General features: G+C 48.4%; 1 protein-coding gene across 2 annotated transcripts in view; it reads right to left on the bottom strand.

Moving 5' to 3' along the window:
- Positions 1-21895, bottom strand: part of GALNT18 (polypeptide N-acetylgalactosaminyltransferase 18) — a 340729-nt gene that overhangs the window by 44160 nt on the left and 274674 nt on the right. For both annotated transcript variants that reach the window (XM_055317867.1, XM_055317868.1), the window contains 3 exons: positions 16131-16316; positions 7806-7943; positions 2202-2297 (listed from right to left, as the gene is read on the bottom strand). In XM_055317867.1, coding sequence (XP_055173842.1) covers positions 2202-2297; positions 7806-7943; positions 16131-16316 — 420 coding nt within the window. The remainder of the gene's footprint in view (positions 1-2201; positions 2298-7805; positions 7944-16130; positions 16317-21895) is intronic.

Below are 21895 nucleotides of genomic sequence, written 5' to 3'. Positions count from 1 at the left end.
AGCTGTTCCCTGCTTTGGTCCCACTCCTGAGGCACTGGACAGGGTCATCCTGGCCCACTGAAACCGGAGAGGTAGGCCCACCCTGTGAGGAGACAGCCTTGCTCTTAGGGCTATGGTGGGCTGGCATCGCTGATGATCTCTGAATGGCCTTCAGCACCATTCTTCCCTTTTCTTGAGGAAGAGGGCATGTTCTACGGTCCTGTCTTGGGAAAGCCAAGAAGTCCATCAGCCTGCCTTCATTCTGTCCTGCTCTCTCTTTAGTTCAGGCTGCCAGTGTCTCTGCTGCTATGAACCCATCTCGACATTTATGGCTTCTGCAGCTGCGATGGTGGATTGCATCCATGAGTCCCACCACAATCTCTTAATCAAATAGTCATTTTGCTGCACTCAGTATTTTCTTCAGAAGAAGCTTTCTCATTTTTAAAAAATATGGACAAGCTGAGAATTGTCCAGATCTTCAAGTTAAGGTTAAATGAGGTCATAGAGGTCGAGCCTTGATCCAATGGGATTAGTGTCCCTTCAAGAAGAGATACCAGTGAGCTCACTCATTCTCTTCCTCCCATGTGGGGACACAGAGAAGGTAACCATCTGCAAGCCAGAAAGAGCCCTCACCAGAAACCAAATCAGCCAGCACTTTGATCTTGAACTTTCCAGGCACCAGAACTATGAGAAAATAAAGTTCCTGTGGCATTATGTTATGGCAGCCCCAGCAGACTACACACTATTCAGTCAATGTCTGCTATAAGTAAACAGAGCAACCCAATGACTAGTGGTTCGGCTCCTAGGTATAAATCCACAGGAAATGAGCGCACATGTGCACCAAAAGACATGAACAAGGATGTTCAGAGAAACAGTATTCATAATACTCTCAAGTTCTCAATATCCTAGGTGTCCATCAGCCGTAAATGTATAGTCAATATGGTATACTCATAAAATGGAATATTACATAGTAATAAAAGTTACAACTACATGTAGCAGCATGGAGGTACTTTATAAATATAATGATGAAAGAAAGAAGGCAACACGAGAAGACATACACCCTACGATCCTATTTATATAAAATTCAGAATCGGGCAATAATGCTTTTTTCCTGATCCGGGTACTGGTTATGTGGGTGTGTTTGCTCTGAAAGTTCACTAATCTGTACAGTTAAAACTTGTCTACTTTCTATACACGTTACACGTCAATAAAAAGTTTACATAAAAATAGTCCACCCTGAAAAATATCACAGCATTGTAAGAATGAAGAATGAGTTGCTGTACAGTGTGGTGTGGGGATACTGTGATCTGACTGACCAGTCAGTGATGCCACAGCAGCTGGGCCCGCAGAAAGGATGGACGAGATCACAGCGGACAATCGACGTGAAGGCCCAGCACAGTATGCCGGGTGACACGCGTATATCATGATAGCCTTCGGTTGTGTGTTGAGGGGGGTAATGGCTCTTTTATATACACTGAAGTATGATTGCACAAACATACATATCTTCTATACCATCTTTTAAAAAAAATTGCAATTCTGGGGGTAAGATAAGTAAACTTGGAAATGTCAAATCAGAACAGATCAGTCCATGGCAGCCAGGGGCAATGGTCCATTGCACTTTGTTGGATATGTCATCTCTCTTGTCTGTGTCTCCGCATCCTCTTTGGATATCTGAAGCCTAGGCTGCAGCTGGCTGATTTTTCCTAGGATAACTTATTTTCCTGATAGCTTCCCCTCATTCTCCACCAGGAGAAGGTCAGATAAGCTAGAAAAGCTCTTGTGGCTATAAATTTTGGACTGCAGCTGTGATCTACTAAAGGGCAGAGCCCCAAAGGCTATGAAATGGCACTCTGAAGGGATTCTGAGATTCAGGGAGCTTGGGGGGCCCTTGGGTTCCCTCCTGTTAGGGAAGGGCATGGCTGCCAGAACCAGGACTGTGATTTACCCACAGCCTCCCCAAAGAAGGCAGGTGTTCCCCTTTAGGAATTGATCGCCTTCCTTGCTCCCCACTCCTGAGGATCCAGGCACCCCAGCATTGGCTATCCCAGCTTCCTTCCAGGCAAGGCAGGTATGATTCTCCCCTTTTACTCATGAGCATACTCCTAATGAAAAATCCTGGAGGCCCCTGGGCCTAGAATCACCATGACACGAGTTTAACCATCCTTCCCCATGCCAGACATACCTGAGTACACCCCCACAGGGGGCTCTCCCAGGGAACTCACCTGGGGTGTCATCCCGTGGCAGATATACACGATGGGAACATTCTCTGTGTCTGGACCCTGATCGAGACACAAATCGGTCTTCAGAGAGTTCTGCAGCTGCACGCCAGAGGAGAGGTGGCCACACCAAAAAGAAAGGAGCAGAGAAACAAATGCATTAAATCAGGAGAAGCCAGCATTCCACTGAGACAGGCTCCATTTCCATAATCAACCCGAGGCCCTTGGAATACTATGAAAGCAACAAGCACCAGCTTTTGGCTGGCAGAAAGCCGCTGAGGGAACCCAGTCTCCTGTGAAAGAGAAGCATTCTCATATTGTTAAACAATAAGCCGAGACAGTCTAGGTAGGAATAAAAGATACACACGCATGCATACACACAAAAGATGGTGCCAGGGTTTTCACTCTCTCTGTTTCCACAGAGGTGGCACAAAGGCTTTTAATAATCCCTGGATAAAAGTCTTTGCTCTGGAAGGTTGGGTGAAGTGGGCAACAGATTAGCTGCTTTCCAGCCTGAGATGTCCTCTGGGACCAGGTCCTCTCTGCCTCCTGCAGATCCAGCAGTGGCTAGCCTGGCCCCAGGGGTGCCCAGATGATGAAGATTCTCCAGAGTGGCAGGTGAATAAGAGAGGAGGGGGCCAAGGCAGTAGGTGAAGAGAGAAGTATCTCTTAGCCTCACCTACAGGCACATGGCAATCAACAGAACCAATGCCTTACCATGTCAGGTAAGAAAGCCGATCTTCAGTGTCCCTTCCTGGAATAAGCCCACTCCCAGTCCCTGGAAAGGACAGCACATAGCCCACATGGCCCTGGTCACCAGCCACAGCTGAGTAGACCACAGTGGACACCAACAGGCAGTTTAGAATGAGTTAAGAATTCTTTCTTTCTCTCTCTCTCCTCCATCCTTCTCTTTCTGGAATGTACTGTCTCATCATCCTCTTCTGTGCTAGAACTCTCGGTGAGAGAGTCAGGGGTCAGTGGGTGGTGGCCACTAGAATTGTGAGGCCATTTAGATTGGGTATGGAGGATCTGCTGGGCCATGTGTCGGCAGAGAAATCCAGCTGTGGCCAAGGAAGATATGAAGCCTGAGACAGGACTAGAGACAGTGTGCCCCTGCTATGGCTTTATGGCTTCCCAGCTCTAGTGCCCCTGTCCAGCTGTACTTCAGTTCCTGTGCCCATAGGAGAGTTTGTGGCATCACTACCCACCTTACCTTGAGTTTGCTTATATAGCTCGTGTGAGCAGCAAAACTCTGTTTTGACCAGGGGATATTGGAATTCAGGGAAGACCAGGGCAATGGACCACAGGTGGGTCATCTATCCAAGGAGGCCAGACAAAGACTGACAGTGCCTGATATTCCACAGTCCTGATGACTTGTGGCAGGAACGCAGTGAACCCAATTAAGGGGTATGAAATGGAACAGCCAGAGGCACATGTGTGCTCTATGCATACCCTCTTCTTGACAGGGAGCAAGGAACAGAGTCCAGTTCTTTTCTCCTGAACTTCCTCTCCTCTACTGCGGTGAAGGCATCTCAATCCCAAACTTATGGTTTGGAGATCCTGAAGAAATATAACCCTAGGCAGAGCCCCAGAAACATCTATGCAGAACATCCTCTTCTATAAAATGACTACTCGGCTTGCCTTTGTGAGAGAGCACATGTAAACACCCTCTATGAAGCCGAGGACTGTAATCCATTAGTGAGACCCTCGGACTGCTGTCACAGGGAGAAAGGTCCAGAGAGCGCAGGTGTCAGACGTGGCTTTCTCCTAGGTTTTCAAAGCCATCCTCTCGGTGAGGACCTAGGTGGTACCTTTTGATAAAGGCCCCCCGGCTCTGTGTCATCCCTCCTCCATGAAGCAGGTGGTCTGTGGGTGCTGTGGGGACACACAGGCTGGGATGGGATCCTGGCTCCAGCTGTGTGGTCTTGGACAGAGAACACAACTCCTTCTTGTCTGTTTTCCTTTCTCTTAAATAGGGATAGGACTGGTGCCCCCACCTCAGAGGACTGTTAGAAGGAGTAAGTGCAACAACACCCGCAGGTACAGAGTACAGGGCCTGGCAAATGGCAAATGTGCAGTAATTGTTAGCTATACTCATGACCGCTGTAACCCTGCAGACAGCCACTAAGGGAAACCTGCTGTTAGAGCTGCATCTGTGTGCCAGCTACTGTGCTCAGCGCTTTCCACGGGTCACCCCATCTCATGCTCAGCAGAACCCAGCCAGGTTGGGAATATTCTCTCATAAGGATGAGGAGCTGCGGCATAGCAAGTAGGTCTGCCTCACTTCCCTGGCTGTGATGCCGCTCCCGTGGCACGGACCCCTCCCCATATTGCCTCTACTTATGCTTTCTCTTAGTCTGGCTAAACCCCCCTCTTCCTTTGGTCTTCAGCTTCTCTGTCATTCTGCAAGTCTTTCCTGACTCAAGTCTGGGTGAAAGGCCATGGCCCTGTGCTCCACCAGCACCTCCATTTAAATTGTTGCTGCACTTAGTGTGCGTGTTCCTGGCGCTTCTCCATGTGCCTGTCTCTCTCCCCTGTCTGACCAGGCCAGGTCTTGGTCTTTCTCATGGTCTCTGATATGGGCCAGCCCGGCACATGGCAGACAGTCAATATACATGTAGAAGGAATGAATGAAGACAGTGAACAAAGGAATGGCATTCCCAGATGAATGACATTGGCAAGTGGGCAAGTGACAAGTTCTTCCCATCATCCAGATGGGGACAATCCTGAGACTGAAAAATGCCCCATGAGATGGTATGACTATAGCTTTTAAGGTTTTGTAAATTGTCGGGATTACACAGGGAGTGAGTGGCAAAGCTAACATTCAGAAGCCGGGCATGTCTGTTTCTAGATGCTGCTCCAACTCTGCTGTCAGCACTAGAGCTGGGATTAATACAAGGACCCCCATGGGGCTCAATGATCCAGGGGAAACCCATGCCCACACAATGGGGCCCACAGGCCCTTCTGCCCGCAGGTGTCATTAAAGGGACCTGTTAGTGGATTAATGGGCTAGGTTATAGACTTGACCCCGGCCCCACTGAGAGTCCCAGGAGGTTATTTGACCTGAGCAATGTAGTTTGGCATAAGTCGGAACGGAAAAAGTAAAAAGAAACTCTACCCCTGAGAGGACATCTGGTCTCTGCATTTCAGAATAAAAATAATCACCAGGAAGGATGACTCAGCCTCAGCAAATCCTCTTGCTCTTGCGGCTAAGCCTGCTTTGCCCATCTTCACCCTATTGCCCCCATTAAGAGTTCATTACGCTCCTTGACAAGCAAGCGTGGCTCTGCTCTGTCCAAGCCCTGCCTGTGGAGGAGCCAGAAGGGAGGGGAGGTGGCTGGGCCCCAAACAGCAGCTGGCAGATGAACACGTGGAGGGTCGGAGACCTCCGCCAGCCCCAGGGATGGCTGCATGGCTCAGTCCTTCGGGATGGTGAGAGAATGACTTCTCAGCACATCGGAGTAAAAACAGCTTGAACTAGGGACTCAGACAGATCCACATCACAATCTTGTATATGCCACTTACTATTTGATCAGCTAAAGGTTTCTGGGTGTGGCAGTAAAAGGGCCATATAGTAAACCTGCTGTATGTGTCATTAAGATGAGACCCTTTTGCTTGGAAGACAAGAATACCTTTGATCAAAACCCAGAACTGCAATAGCCACACACACACACACACACACACACACACACACCCCTCCACTGTTGCTTTCCCACTGTGGCTGATACTGTACAGCTACAACTGACAGCTTGGTGAGAACATGAATCCAGAAGCTGGCCCTGGCTCGGTTTCTCCAGAGCCACAGCAGCATAACCATCGTCTCTGGATTGGGTTTAAGCATGGCCAAGCATCACTCACAACTTGCTATGGGCAGAGTGTGGGGGCACCAGCAACAGCTGGTCCTCAGAACGGCCCTGGGGAGGGAGATGGGACTGATGGGCACTTCATAGACAACAGCATATGGAGTTTCAGGTAATAGCCAGGTGGCACCAGCTAAGTTTTCTGGCACCCAAATTATACCAGCCTGAGAAGTAAAGACGGAAGGGGCCACTGAGTAACTTCCTCAGGATGTGTCAACCATGCCGTAGAAACTTTTGTGGGAGAATATGACCCCCTCCTACAGGTTGGCCTGCTAGACAACAGAAGTCTGATGGGGGATACGGGGATCCCTGGGATCCTGGCTCTGTGTTCTGGAGAATCCAAGATGTTAAAGTTGGGAGGCCCACAGAGAACACGGAGGCCAATCTTCAGCAAGCATTCTTCTTCCCCTCCCAGGCAGATGCTCTGCATGATACATTCCTGCTGAGGCAGGCCTTGAACTCGGTTCTGATCACAGCTCATCCAAGGAAGAGGCCTCAGTTCTTCCTTCAAGTTTTATCCCGGGATATCCAAAAGGCCTGAGGGAATACTCTCCAAAGGGAAGAAGCAGAGTGATATCAGAAGCGGATGTTTTAGACTCAGTTTCTCCATCGATGACCTACGTGAACATGGGAAGGTCACTTTGCCTTTTTGTTTCCTCGTGTAACATGGCAGCGGTCCTCTATGTAGGTTTGAGAGCTTATAACTGTCAGCAGAAAAGCTCTATGTGTTCAGGAAGCAAAAACCAGATGAGATATCAAAAAAATCAATCAGCTATCATTGAAAATACTTTGAGCTGAATGGTCCTGAGATCATTGAGAGAATGGTAGTTTGTCATAGTCAAAGCATCTTAACTTGAGACAGAACATGCAAATTGTCAGGATATATGATATTTATGTATCTTAGGCTTTTTTCTACTCTAGGGGCACAGTATTATTTTGCCCCATAGGAAGAAACTGCGGCCCATAGATGTTAAGACACTTGACTGACAAGTGGCTTGGCCAAGATTGGTACTGGGTCTTTCTGGATCCGAACCCTGTGCTCTGCCCTCCATTGGTGTGACTGCTCTGTGCCAACCAACAGGTGGGACTAAAACATCCCTGAAAATACAGTGAACCAGGGAAGGTTATGTTCCAGAACTCCTTTCCTGGAGGCCGTGTGTATGAGTGGAGAGTGTAAGCCCTTAGACGGGGGAGCATGCGGGCTGGTTGCTAGAACTCAGGCACTCACTCTGGGGAACAGTGGGTGTTTTTTATGTTACCTTGCAAGGCTACCCTTACTGCAGGTTTTTGTTTTAATAAGTAGAACATGCAGGTTTGAGGCTAGAGCTAAATTGCTTAAGATTCTAAAGAAGAGACTTTAGAACAAGGGAACAGAAAGGTTTGGCTATGACACCAAAGGCTGCCCCCTGTCCACTGGTCTACCAAGGTCCCATGTGGGAGGCTGTGTCCCATCTGCTGGTCTACCAGAGTTCCCACATGCGAGGCTGTGAACCGTCCGATGGTCCACCAGAGGTCCCACATAGGAGGCTGCCCCTTGTCTGCTGGTCTACCAGAGGTCCCGCATGGGAGGCTGTGTCCTATCTGCTGGTCTACCAGAGGTCCCACATGGGAGGCTGCCCCTTGTCCTGCTGGTCTATCAGAGGTCCCACGCAGGAGACTAAAGGCTCCTTCAGTCCTTTCCCCCAACTCTAGCTCTCTGCCTGGCCATGCCCTCTGTGTCTGCGTGAAGCCCCGAGGGGACGCTTCTTACCACACCGTAGGCGATGATGTCCGAGTACATCCTCATCTCTGGGTACACACTGACCAGGTACCATCGGAAGGTTTTGCACTGCAGCTGTTTTCTCAGAGCCTTCCTCGCCGTGATGTCCCCAATGTCGATCCCCGAGTCCTGCACAGGGACATAAACGCACAGATCCAGCCACCACTAGGGCGCAGCTTCTTCCCAGACTTCCCACCAAGGTTCCCAGACACTGTTTAGTGAAGGGAGGACATGGGAACTTAGTTCATTCATTTCCCCGCATGCCCTTAACCCCATGACTCTCCCCATGTGAACACTGAAAAATGGGGTCAGCACTGATGGGTACTGTCAGCTAAGGCCATTGCAAATAAATGGAAAAAAAGGAAAAGAAAAGCTGTGGTCCAGGGGTAGGTGAAAGAAGCTGAAGCATACAGTCAGTGTAAGGTTTTTTTTCTACCTCATAAGAGATTCTGAGCTTTGGGGGGAGAGAGAGAGGGAAGGGAGAGAGTTGAAGATGGAGTGATACTAATCCAAACACTATTCCTAATAATTAATTGCAACAACAAAGGCTTGTAGAACACTTGTGAAGTGCGAGGTTCTGTTCTGTAGACGTGCACGTATGTTTACATTAATGCATAGTGGTCTGTTTAAACCTATAGGGTAGGACTGTTTTACAGATGCCGAGATGAGACAAAGAGAGGTTCAGGGACCTCTTGCCCAAAGTCCTACAGCTGATAAAAGGTGGAGCTGAGATTTAAACCCCATTAACCTGAGTCTGGAGTTTGCACTTTTAACCTATGCTATGCATCTGGAAGAGCCTGCCATTCTGCCTCCTAAAACCAAGTTCTTGTGGGAGAAACAGACTCTCTCTCAGCTTGGGGACCTTTGTGTAGAGAGTACTTGTGTCTCTCACTTCTCAGGGGTATCAGAAAGGTGGCCCCCTGAGCCGTCACGGTACAGCAGGCAAGGAGTAGTGATGGAGACATGGATGTGTCCTGAGTTAGAGGGAGGGAAAAGCCCTCATGTTTCTGGTGGTCCCAGAGCACAGGGGAGGACCCTGAGTCCCTGGGCCAGGACACCAGCCATTGAACAGGGTACAGAATCAGCCAAGGAAGGGATGATGCCACAGCAGAGGATGGTGAGGAGTCTCTGCAGCTGGAGATCAGATGGGGACTCAGTGAATCTCAGAGGATGACACCATGGAACCGGGGACCAGCAAGGTCCTGTGGTATCTCATAAGACAAATAGCCCAGAGTGGAGAGAGAGGAGGCCAGGGAGGTACGGCTCTCTCCCACTGACACTGCAGCTTGTGCGCTGGCCATGTGAACCCCTTGGTTCTAGTGTCAACTCTGGGGTTGAGTTCGTGGGCTTGGGAAGGTAGTGAAATGGATAGAATTTACATTTGAAGTGTCTGAGAAAAATCACAAAGATAGCTGCTCCACATATCTGCATGTGACTGGAACAAAGTATTTGGAACAAAGTATTTGGAATTAGACCATGGGGGCTCAACAGGAACAAAGTTAGATACGGAAGCAATATATTTATTTTTGCCCACCAGAACTTAGGTCATATAAAAATTTGAATCTGCTATGACCTGAGGGTTTAGGTTTCAGACTGCTAAGGTACAATGTCAGCAAGGACCTACCTTCTGAGTCCGTCTTAATGACCTCGTCTATGATTTGCCTACTCCTCGGCTCCTGCCCAGAGCCCTCCCAGCAACTGCTACTTGGCCTTTCTCTGCCAGATTCAGGAAACACGTTCGACTAATCTCCATGTCCCTGACCTACCACTGAGCCTGAGCTGTATGGATGAGGCCAGGTTGAGGAAATATTTATGAAGTGTTGAACATAGCAATTGGCAATGAATGTGACCTACTCACTCCCCTCACTCTCCCCCCAAGGGATCTGTTAAGTATTAGCCCCTTAAGCTTCTCTGCACCTTATCCTTACAGTACACAGCTATTTGCCAGGACCCATGAAGGCCTTCCTTCTTCATGTTCTAATTACCTTCATAGGAAAACAAATTAACACATTGTCTCAGCTTTTATGGGAGGCCACCAGAAGAACCAGTCCCTGGAAGTCTTCCATGTTTCCTTAAATTCTGGGTTCCCATGGGAAGACTTTCTACACTTAGGATCAAGGGAAAGTTTGTCTCTCTCCTAATGGAGGGGGGGGCTATCCAACAGAGGTCCATATCTGCTTTAACTTCTAGGAGACTCAAGAATCAGTGTTTTGCCAGCTTATATTTCTGGATTTCATGCCCCTTTCTTCTTCCTGATTATTAGTTGACTTTTGCCTTTCTGTTTTAATGGTTTGGTATATCTGTACTGTGTGTTTAGTGTAAATTGCATCAAACTCTTTTCAGATTGGGGGCAGAAATGGAAAAATAAGCCAACTTGCTCAGAGAAGGTCACCAGGGCCCTTATTATTAAAAAACAAAACAAAACATATCTTCCTCCTTTGCCAAATACTGAGTGTGTTGAATAGTGTCTCCTGCAAAATTCGTGTCTACCCAGAACCTCTGAATGTGATCTTATTTGGAAATAAGTTGAATTCATTAGAATTCATTAGAGATCTGTAGATGAAATCATTCTGGATTTAAGGCGAGCACTAAATGCAATGACAACTATCTTTATAAGAGAGAGGAGGGGGACGTTTGAACATGCAGAGACATACAGACAGAAGCCAAGACTAGAGTGATGCATTTACAAAGCAAGGAATGCCAGGAGCCACCAAAAGCTGGAAGACGCAAGAAATATTGTCCCCTAGAGCCTCCAGAGGAAGCACAGTACTGCCAGTACCTTGATTTTGGTTTTCTGGCCTCCAGAACAGTGAGAGAATAAAATTCTGTTGTTCAAAGCCACTCAATTTGCAGTAATTTGTTATGGCAGTCCTCGGAAACTTAATATATTCAGCCACACAAAAAGCTGTCTGGTATTCCTGCCTGTGTGTGCCCCAGCCACACACAGTCTCTTGTAGCCAAACCCAAAGGAGGGCCATCACCCATGCACCATGGTGAGTCATCGCTGGCACTCAGCCTGTCTTTGGGCCAGAAGCAGCAGTAGGTCTAGAGTTCCTGAGTTCTGTGTAGGAAAATATCGATGCTTTGCTACAGGCTGACTTTCCATTTGTTGATAAACAAACTGATTTTCAATTAAAGTAGAAGGGATGCCAGAGCTGGAGGCTCCTCTGGCCTTCCAAAAGCTTAGGACTGAACATGGTAAGGAAGTAGGTGAAAGAGCTGCTCTGGTGGGCACACAGCCTGGGGAGGACTCAGCAGAGAAGGCAACCAGGGAGGATGGTGGCCCAGCAAGGGCATTTAATTTTTTTATTTTTTAATTTTTTTTAAGATTTTATTTATTTATTCATGAGAGACACAGATAGAGAGAGAGGCAGAGACACAGAGGAGAAGTAGGCTCCATGCAGGGAGCCGGACGCGGGACTCGATCCCGGGACTCCAGGATCATGCCCTGGGCCGAAGGCAGGTGCCAAACCGCTGAGCCACCCAGGGATCCCCAGCAAGGGCATTTTAAAGCTGGGGTGGGAAGGCAGAGGGCATAAGCAAGGCCGGCCACAATAAGAGGTAATACTCATCTGGTGCTTTTTCTATTCGCCGAGCACTGATCGAAGTGTTTACATACACTAACTTATATAATTCTCAGGGCAGCCACAGGGCAGGGTCGAAGGGGGTCCAGCTCTATACCTACAGCTAGGATGCTGTAGACCAAAGGTGAGGTAAACAGGTAACGGATGTGCTTGTGGCTGAGCACAAGGTATTGGGACACCACCACATCAAGGGCAGCCAGGAAAACATAGATGGCACGGAGCACCCACACTTCCTCCCTCTTCTTTCTTTGTCGGCTGGTCTTCAGGATGTGTCAGGCATTGTCCTAAGCACAGAGAACATACAAATACGTGCCTACAAATAGGAAGAAGGTACAAGACTTTGCCTGAAAGGAGAATCTGGAAGATCCAGACAAGTAAACAATGTGAAGACGTAGGGAAGCAGAAGAGGAAAGAGCCCTTAGTCCCTTTCATTGTGTGGGACACCCAGGATGGTGGGCAAGGGGAGGTGAGCAGTCACAGAAGGCTTCCTGGAGTAGGTGACACTCAAGGTGAATTTGGAAAGACTAGCAGAATTAGCTCAACTTCTATCACTCAAACTTGGCAGCTCCAAACCAGCACCTGGAAAGTTTGTGGGGTTTTTTTTTTTTTTTTTTTAACAGATGCTGGCACCACTCCACACCTACTCATCAGAATCTCTCAGGATGGGACCCAGAATCAGTATTTTTTAAAAAGCTCTTCAAGTGATTCTGATACAGTTGGCCTGCAGATGTGCCTTTAGGAGCCACTGACCAAGGGAGAAAGGAATTACATACACTGCCAGCAGATCCATTTGTTAATAAGCATTAGTGAGGTTTTACTGAGCTCTGACTATGTGCCCTGCCTTGTGCGAGGCCTGGTGACACAAAAATGAGGAATGCAATCTGTCCCCCGAAAGCCTGGAGTCTAACGCAGTGGTTCTCAGCCCTGGATGGACATTAGAGCCTCTGAAGAGCTTTCCAAAAGATGATTCCTGGGCCCCTTCCAAACCAATTAAGTCATAATCTCTGGGGCTGGAGCACAAGTGATTTTAAAGTTCAGCCAGATTTGAGAGCCCATGGTTTAATGAGAGAGAGAGAGAGAGAGAGAGAGAGAGAGAGAGAGAGAGAAGGAGAGAGAAGGAGAGAGAAAGGAAGAGAGACTTTTACACAACAGAACATTCTTTTACAGGGTGGTGATGCAATGATAGAGACATGAGGGCAAAGGGGGCATTTCCTCCCACCGAGGCTGACTCCCTAGAGGAGGGGTCACTGGTGCTGGGTCTAACAGGCCAGAGGGAAACGGGGAGGAGACTGGGGAAGAGGCAGCGGGTAGGGAATTCCAAGCCGAGGGGACAAAATGAGCCAACACACGGAGGGAAGAAAGCGTGGAATGGACTGGGGTTCTCGCTGTCCGTTCCCCCACGGACTCCAGAGCAAGGTGGGTGCGGCGGGCTGGAGGCAGGCAGAGGGGAAAGCATGTCGAACACCCGGCTTTCTGCCTGCTTTTGTGCACTGCGGAGAGTCCTTTAAAGATTTTAAGCATCCTTTAATGACATGGTCGCTGTGAGTTTTTGGGGTTTTTTTAAATAACTTTGGTAGTATGGGGGCTAGATGTAAAGGGGATAAGCTTGAGCCTGGGAAACTAGTCAGAGGCTCCCGCAGAGGAAGGGACAAGGCTTGCACTCAGATGTGAGGGGGGGAGACACGGACAGGAGAGCTAGGTGATGGGCTGGCAATGGGGTTTGGGGGAAAGATGCTCAGTTTCAAGCTCGTAGATCTGGGCAGACGGTGCTATCCTAGACTGTGATGGGGAGGAAGAACAGGAACTGCTGGGGGGGGGGGGGGAGATGTTCTCCGTTTTGCCAAACTGAGACTAAAGTGCCCGAGGGAGCAGCCTGGGGATGTGCGACTGTGGGTCTGACGCTTCAGGCAGAAGTCAGGGCTGGAGATCTTAGTTAGGAAGTATCAGCAGGTAGGTGGGAGAAGCGCCCAGTGACAGATGGGACCACCAGGGAGATGATGTACAATGAGAGTGGCTGGCCAAGGATGGATCCCTGGGAGCTTAACTTAAGCATCCGAGGGAGGTAAGAGTCACCCACAAGGGAATTAAGAGCAATCAGAGGAAGATGGGGATACGCTGGGGTGTGGTGTCAAGGGAAGTGAGTATAGAGTTTCAAGGGAAAGCTGTCATCCCGTTGAAGACTTTAAAATGTCCATTAAGCAGTTAGGATCCTTTGTCACACCAGCAGTTTTGGTGCAATCCCAGGATGTGGCTTGAGAAGTGAATGGAGGGGAAAAGGTGTTGACTCTTTCCAGAAGCCTGAGAAGAGGTAAGCGAGGAGATCTGCATAAAGCAGGGAAAAGTGGGGGTCAGGGGATAGATTTTGAGAAAACACACTGACCTCTTCCTTCTCCACCTGAGACTTTATTCTGGACACTCCCATCCTTCTTCTGCCTTTCTTGAATTCACACCTTCTCCTCCCACCTATCTGATTGGGTTTGAACCACTCCCCTGCAGAGTCACAGACATACACCAAGTTTGATCATTTTCCAATTGCTTGTTTCACTTGGTTCTCTGCCATTCAACGGATTTACTGTCCATTTCCACATCTGGCAGCCACAAATGCGAGAGAGTAGTCTAAAAGGTGTGCAGTTTTGAGGTCTGGAAAGAAGGGGGGCAGGAATATGGACAAGACTTGGCGAACGGACTGCGGATCTCTGATGCTTTACTGCTAAGTTCCTGGGGGACTTTCCATGTGTTCTTAACATTTTGCTATCAAAGGACACCCACAGTGGTACTTAGCATGCTCCCCAGAATACTGTGATCCAACGCCCACAGCCACAGATGGGACCAGAAGGCACTGCTGTTTCCCTAGAAACACTCCCACTGTCAGGGATGCAATCCTGGGGCTGGTTCATTAGGGTTGCCTGCACCCTGGCTGGTACTTCTCGGCTCCTCATTCTTCTTTCTACTGCTAAAATGTCACTGGTTCCGGAGTCTACATCTTAACCCAAGCCTCCTCCTCCATGATGGTGGTGGTAATGGGGGTGCTGCCCAAAAGCTCCTGCGCATGGCCCAGGCTATTTTCTCAATCACTTAGCCAGAGCAACATTAGCTAGGTGGAGAGATCAGGGAATAGGGCCTTCATATGGAAACTTCAGGCAAAAATCAACCACGTCCCTATTAGGAAGAAAGAACTGAAGCTTTTTAAAGGACTCCCAAGGGGAAAAAAGGAGGTCATGCAGTCAACAGCTGTCTCAGACACTGCAACATAAGCAACGATCTCCAGGCAGACAGGCTGGTAAGCAGGTTGGGATCCCACAGCTGGCATCTGTTGGGTTTTCCCAATTCAGTGGTCTAAGGTCATTTCCATATGACACATGGCAAGGCTGAACGAATCTACTAGAGAAACAATGCTTTTTTTCTGGCACTTCTTAAGTGTTGGTGACAAGAAGGATAGAGGACAGTAGCAAGCCACGGTGAGATTCTGTGAAGGTCAGAAACAGCCTATGAATGTCCAGAACACTTCCCTTCTCCTCTTGAGATTCCCTTTAAGAGTGTATCCCCTCCGCATGCATGTGGTTCAAGAAATCCTAGAGGCATATGGGCGTTCCTTATCGCTCTGCTCAAAGGTTCCATGGAGAAGCCTGATCCCAGTCTACAGGGAGATTAAGGGGCGTTTTGTGAATTCCGATATATTTGTATAGCAGAGAAGCTGAGAACCTGGGAACATGAAGTAAACTTGGAGCCACCTCTGACATTCTCACTTACTTATTTATTAAAAAGATTTTATTTATTTGAGAGAGAGTGAGTGAGTGAGCATGAATGGGGGGAGGAGCAGAGGGAAAGGGAGAAGCAGACTCCCGGCTGAATGTGGAGCCCCATGAGAGGCTCGATCCCAGGACCCTGAGATCACGACCTGAGTCAAAGACAGACACCCAACTGACTGAGCCACCCAGGAGCTTCCCAATGTTCTCATTTAAAATGAGGATACTGGGCAGCCCCGGTGGCGCAACGGTTTAGCACCGCCTGCAGCCCAGGGCGTGATCCTGGAGACCCTGGATGGAGTCCCACCTCAGGCTCTCTGTATGATGCCTGCTTCTCCCTCTGCCTGTGTCTCTGCCTCTCTCTCTCTCTCTGTCTCTATGAATAAATAAATAAAATCTTAAAAAAAAAAAGATAAAATGAAGATACTGATGGGCCACCTGGGTGGCTCAGTCAGTTAAGGGTCCAACTTTTGGTTTCAGTTCAGGTTGTGATCTCAGGGTCATGGGATCAGGCCCACATCGGGCTGTGCACTCAGCCTTGAGTCTGCTTGGGGTTCTCTCTCCCTTTCCCTCTGCCCCTCCCCCTGCTCATGCTCACTCACTCTCTCTCTCTCAAATAAATAAAATCTTTTAAAATAAATAAACCATAAAATAAATAAACCATAAAATAAAATAAAATAAAATGAAATTAAATAAAATAAAATATAAAATAAAATAAAATAAAATAAAAATAAAATAAGGATACAGAGGTTGGGAGAGAAGAAGTCTCCCATTAAGCATGCTGTCCAGGGATGTGGGTGGGGTAAGACATGGCTTAATGCCTCTTTTCTTCCACATGTGGTATGTCAGGGAGTTGAGAATCTACTCTAGCATGGGTAACAAAACTCTGGTTCATCCATGGGAAGAAGGATTTAGTCCCATATTTTTTGTTTTTGTGTTTGTTTCCCCAGAAAACCCCCCAAAACCCATCCACAGGGGCTTCCTACCTCTTGGGGTATGTTCCATGCCATGTAGACGTGGCTTTTAAATTCATCCATCCAGACTTCAGCCACCCTGAGAGCATTCCTGCGGACATGGGCCGTGAGGTCCTCGGTGTAGGGCTTGTGGGCTCGCTCAATGTGGGCAATCCTCGAGCATGGCAGGACCTCCACGCTGCCACCACACTGCCATACCTGTAGAAGACACAGAGCCACTCATCAGTGCCTGGACCCAACTCTGAGCCACTAAACCAGACCACAGGCTCCAGACCTGGTTGCCCTTGCAACCAGACCTCAGGTTGCATGGGCAACTCCAGCTCTCTTCATCTTGTCTCCTCAGACCACTGTCTGCAAAGGCAGTGAGCTCTACCCTATTTGTACTCCTATAGAGGGAAGATTATTGAGTCGTTTTGTCTTGTTTCTTGTTGCCATGGATTTACAAGCAAAGAATTAATGCACCTTCTTTTTCTATTCTTTCCACCCTGCAAAGAGGAGATTAAATGTTTTGTGACCAAAGATCTGAGTTCTCTTTGCTCCTGGTGGAGAAGTTAACAAAATTTTTCAGAAAGGTCTCTGCAGCCACGCTTGACATGGAGGAAGCAGCAGAGACTCCCAGCAGAGATAGCATCCTTAAATGGACCACAGGGGTCTGGACACAGGTTAGTGATCATCAGAGGGAGAGAGCCAGGTGTCCCTCTCTTGGTCCATCTGTCCTCAGGTTTGAGTTCTGATAGAACCCAAGAGAGGGGGAGAGACAAAGAAGGGAACCCTGTGAAACTTCTCTCTGACCTCAGTGACTAAGAGCTTGAACTAGGTGCAATTTTATTTAAAGGAAAAATGATCTTCTATTCCGAGTGTCAAGGGACAATGTCTTAGAAGTCTTGCCACAATCATTCCAGTCACTCTGATGTTTCAGTGTTCTGGAATGTGCACATCCTTTTGTACCCTTAGGTTTTTGCCTATCCTATTTGTCATTTTAGAATGCCCCTCCTTCTCCAGCTGAAAAAATATAATCTCTCAAGACTTTGGTCACATGACCTCTCTGTTGCAGGGTCTTTGTGAAATTCTTGGGGCAGAGCCAATTGCTCCCTTCTCTGGCCCTCAAAGCTCTTGGTATCACAACTTCCTGCTTAACTATGAGCCTCCCTCCTTTCCTCTCTCTGTGTTCCTAGATGGAAGAACCAGGATCTCACCCACTTCTCATCTCTAGCACCTGACACAAGGCCTGGGACATACAGGTACTTTGTAAGTACTTGTTGAATAAATATATGGATGATGATATTTAATCACTCAATCAATAAGTGGTTGATGCTTAATAAACATGAGATGAATCTGAAATACTTGAGCAGAGCTGATAAATGAGGCTTCTGAGGGAAAACAGTCATCCCCTCTTGGTGGACAGCAGTGGCTGCCTCTCAGGTACTGTCAGCTGGACAGTTTGGTACATAATGTTCACACTTATAACAGGTATCCATCAATGACCATAAGTCTTCATCCAAGATGAGGTCAACTTTGTTTTTTCTTTCTTTCTTTTTTTTTTTTTTCAAGTATAGTTAACATACTTAGTTTTAGGTGTATAATGTAATGATTCAACAATTCTATACATTTCTCAGTGTTCATCAAGATAAGTGCACTCTAGGGTCACCTTTTTTTTTTTAAAGATTTTATTTATTTTTTCATGAAACACAGAGAGAGAGAGAGAGGGAAGGAGGCAGAGACACAAGCAGAGGAGAAGCAGGCTCCATGCAGGGAGCCCGACGCAGGACTTGATCCTGAGACTCCAGGATCACGCCCTGGGCTGAAGGTGGCACTAAACTGCTGAGCCACCCGGGCTGCCCTAGGGTCACCTTTGAATTTCCCTTAATTACCCCTGAGTTAGGAACAGAATGCTTTCTCTTCTGCCTGTTTTGTACCAGTAGGTTGGTCTCTAGGGACTGTCAGAGTTAGAAAGCAACTGATCACCTTTCTACTTTCTGAGCTTATCTTGCGTTTAGTATATTATTTAGGACCACTGGAAGGGAAACCAGCGCTCCCACTGGGTATCTCCCATGTGCCAGGTACTGGACTACGCATGTGGGCAGGCGGCACAGTGTGGTGGTTATGAGCAGAAGATTTGGAACCAGACTACTTGGATTTAAATCCTGGCTCTGTTTCACACTAGCTGCATGACCTTGGGTGAGTCACTCGATCTCACTGTGTTTCAGTTTCCTCCCGTCAAATGGGGATTATAATAGCACCTCTCTCATGAGGTTACCGAGGAGATTAAAGTGATTATACACAGAGTGCTTAGGAAAATGCCTGGCACATAATAAACATGCCATCAGCTCAGCCATTACTATACAAATTATGTTCAGCAGGCTCCTCGGAATAACCCTGTGAGGCAGTTGCTAATGTCTCCAGTTCCAAATGGGGAAACTGAGACTCAAGACTGTCCCTTGGCCAAGGCCACACAGCTGGTACTGAAGACAAAAGGATCTGTTTGATCCCCAGTGAAGCTCACGGAAGAGAGGAAGCCATGGAAGGCCTCAGGCTGTGTAGCTTCATTTCCATGACCCATACATTCTGGGGATCACGCTGACTTCCAATTCACTTTGCTCAGATTCGCAATGAAAGCCTGTGAATATTCCGAATATGTTATTGACAACACAAAGAGTCGGGGTAATTATTCTTTTGCAACTGGAAGGGAGGCTATTACTTGGCATATTTCAGCAACACAACACAGAACATGATTCATAACAAAGCTCTTTTATTACAAGACCTGTTTCTCAAAGAGTCTGTTCACCATTTCACTTTAGAGTGGGCGCATCTGCCGCGGTTCTGATCAGGAGGGTGGCGGCTGCCCCTCCCATCCGCCTGGAGTGCACAGGACAAGGAACCGTGTGATCTCACTGGTGGGTCTCAAACCCACTCCTGTTTTCCTTCATTATGGCCACCGCCCCTGTCCAGACCACTGTCATGTCTCATCTAGACTCTGCAACAGACTCCAAACAACTGATCTCCCTCCTCCCTCCCGGCTCCTCCAGGCTCTTCTCCTCCCAGCAGCCAGAGTGATCTTTTCAAGGTGTCAAGTGGACCACCTCCCCCCTGTACCCTACCAGTACAGTCCCGAGGCTCCTGGGGCCCAGGCCTGCCCACCGCCCCCAGCCCAGGGCTTGCTTCCCAAGCACTCTATGCCATAGCCACGCTGACATTTTTTCACTTTGCCCAGCATGGTTTGTTCTCCCAACCCTGGACTTCTGCACATACACTTACATACTCCACCCCTGCCCCGGGGTCTCCTTAGGACACGGGCTAAATGGTGCCCAGGACAGATCATGGGTTTCCAGCAGAGGTGGGGCTGGCCCACATAGCATTTGATAGCACAGCTTTGGAACCAGTGAGAGCTAAATTCAAATATTTTGCTTCTGCCACCTGCTGCTGTGCCACCTTTGGCAGGTTACTTCTCTGCCCAACCCTCAAATTCGCCCAGTGGAAGAAGGGGATGATGTGTGGATTCGTGTTCAACCCTGGACCTGCTTCAGTTTTGCCCCTACCAAGGAGGTAGAGGTGAGATACCGGAGTCCATTCTGTTGCCTCTGTGTGCCTGCTGAGGGGACACTTTGGGCCACTTAACCTCTTGTCTACGAAACACGCGTAACAGAGGTCATTCTCACATAGGGCTATGGGCTCAGGAAGCCCCTGCACACGTTATTATTTTATAATAACCTTATAATCACTGCTATTTGGCTGTCCTGTACATTCACCTTCGGGAGAAATATAAGTGCAGAGGACTCGTACGTCTGGCTGAAGCCCACCAGCCAAGAGACAGGCTGCCTTCCAGAGTGCCCTGCCCAGTGTGGATGGGTGCACCAGCCTCCTCCCTAGAGACTCAGAGCACTTGCTAACCCAGACGTCATCCTCGCTCTCCTCCCTTCTGTGCAAAGGAACTCATCGACGGAGAGGGTGGTGGCAGCTGTCTTGAAGGCCACCTTTGGGTTCCTAGCAGTCTCTGGGCATTGGAGCAGAAGGGAGTGGATTCAGCAGGCTTATCCCACTGCTTCAGGACCCTGCCCAGTGATGCTGATATAAATAAGAGGAATCCCGTGCTCTCTGATCCCTGGGTGATGAGCAGCTCTGCTGACCAATAACTTGACACACAGAGATTCTCAAAAGTCTTATCTACAGGTGATCTCAGAGACCCTCTCGTGGATGGTAGACAAAGGATAGGAAAGAAGATCACTGGCATTTGGACCTTGTGGAAGATGACATCATGAAACTTCCATGGAGTTTTGGGTGGGGTAGGGAATGAGGACATGGGGGAGGGGAGCGGTGTCTGGGATACTTCACAGCTGGCATGAGGTAGAAAGACCCAAACCAGAAGGAGGCTACAGACAGGAAGGATTGTACCAGAGAAGCAGGGCCACTGGATGGACGGCAAAGATGTGGGAGACAGCGATGGCTTAGCCTTGCAAGTTCCCGGGGGTGAGGGTGCCAACAGAGGGAGGGTCGGGAAGGTGGGCACCAAAGACACAGCTGAGAAATGAAGGCCAAGGGTAAACAAGAAGGCAGATGAGGTCACGGGATCACAGGAAGCACCTACAAGATGTAGAGCCTGATTTACACATAGGCTGCATGTGAGCCTGGCTCCTTACAACAAGGGAGGCACTGGGGACTCCTGGATGTAGGCTGGATTTGTGGCTTCTGGATGGGCGAGGGGAAATATATGACCACACCAAGTTCTTCCCTATCCCTGTTTCTTTGCACCTGCTATTCCATCTTCTGGAACAATTCCCCCCAACTTGTTACCCAGCTCAAATATTACCTTCTCTGACCGCCCCCATTAGGTTCCCTTGGAATACTCACAGCGCCCCACGCTTTCTCTCCGCAACACTTATTCACAACACTTCCACTTAATGTCCTTACTCTTTCAAAGTCTCTCCCCTCCTCCTGGTTAGACTAGAAGCTCCAGGAAGACAAGGATCATGTTGCATACACCGGCACAAAGCATTCAGTATACATTCAAAATAACCGTCACTTCAACGAGTGATTCCAGCAATCTGAGCCCTGGGCTTTCACTGACTACGGAGAGGCAGTTTTAACTCGCTCAGCTGGATGCCCTAATCAAGGCCATAAACATAAAATGTGGCCAGATTTTACTGAACACAATGACTTCCTTCAAACCCAAGCGGTTTTTCAGCATAGCTCTGACATTTAAGTGCACGCTGCTGTAACTGAAGAGAGTCACTTTGGCTGCAGAGCTTAAATTAACGTTGTAAAACCTGGCAAGTCGTCAAATGAGTGTCGTGGAAAGCAGGCGGCTTCATCTTGTAGAGCCATGAATGCACCGTAGAGAAAGCCCTCAACCTGGCCGGGGCTTGCATACACCCACAGAGGAGCTGCTGGGCTTCCCCCAGAGGTGACTAAGAACGGGAAGGAGATGGTAAACAACAGTTACTCAGCGTGGAGCACAGTCTCCCTCACTGCCAGCCCTTCCCAGACAGTCCTAATCCTATTATCGTTTGCAGAAAGGCTTGGAGCATCCAAGCCTGGGAACCATCTGCAAAGGCAGGTCTTGGGGGCTGATGGAGAGGGTTTGAATCCTGCCTCCGTTGCACATTAGCCTTTGACTTGAACCTTTGGATGTCAATTGCCTTTTTATTGGGGATTATGATGCCCTGGCAGGTTTAAAAGAGATGCTTTATAGAAAACTCTCACTAGGAAAGACAGGCATGTCGCGGGTTCTCAGGAAAGGTCAGGTTCCTTTCCCTTTCCTGGACTGGGAGCCGCTGGTACAA

The sequence above is a fragment of the Nyctereutes procyonoides genome, unplaced genomic scaffold, assembly GCF_905146905.1.
Source record: "Nyctereutes procyonoides isolate TBG_1078 unplaced genomic scaffold, NYPRO_anot_genome, whole genome shotgun sequence".
NCBI lineage: Eukaryota > Metazoa > Chordata > Mammalia > Carnivora > Canidae > Nyctereutes > Nyctereutes procyonoides.
Note: the sequence above shows the minus strand (reverse complement) of the source record. Positions and strands in the feature narration are given on the sequence as shown.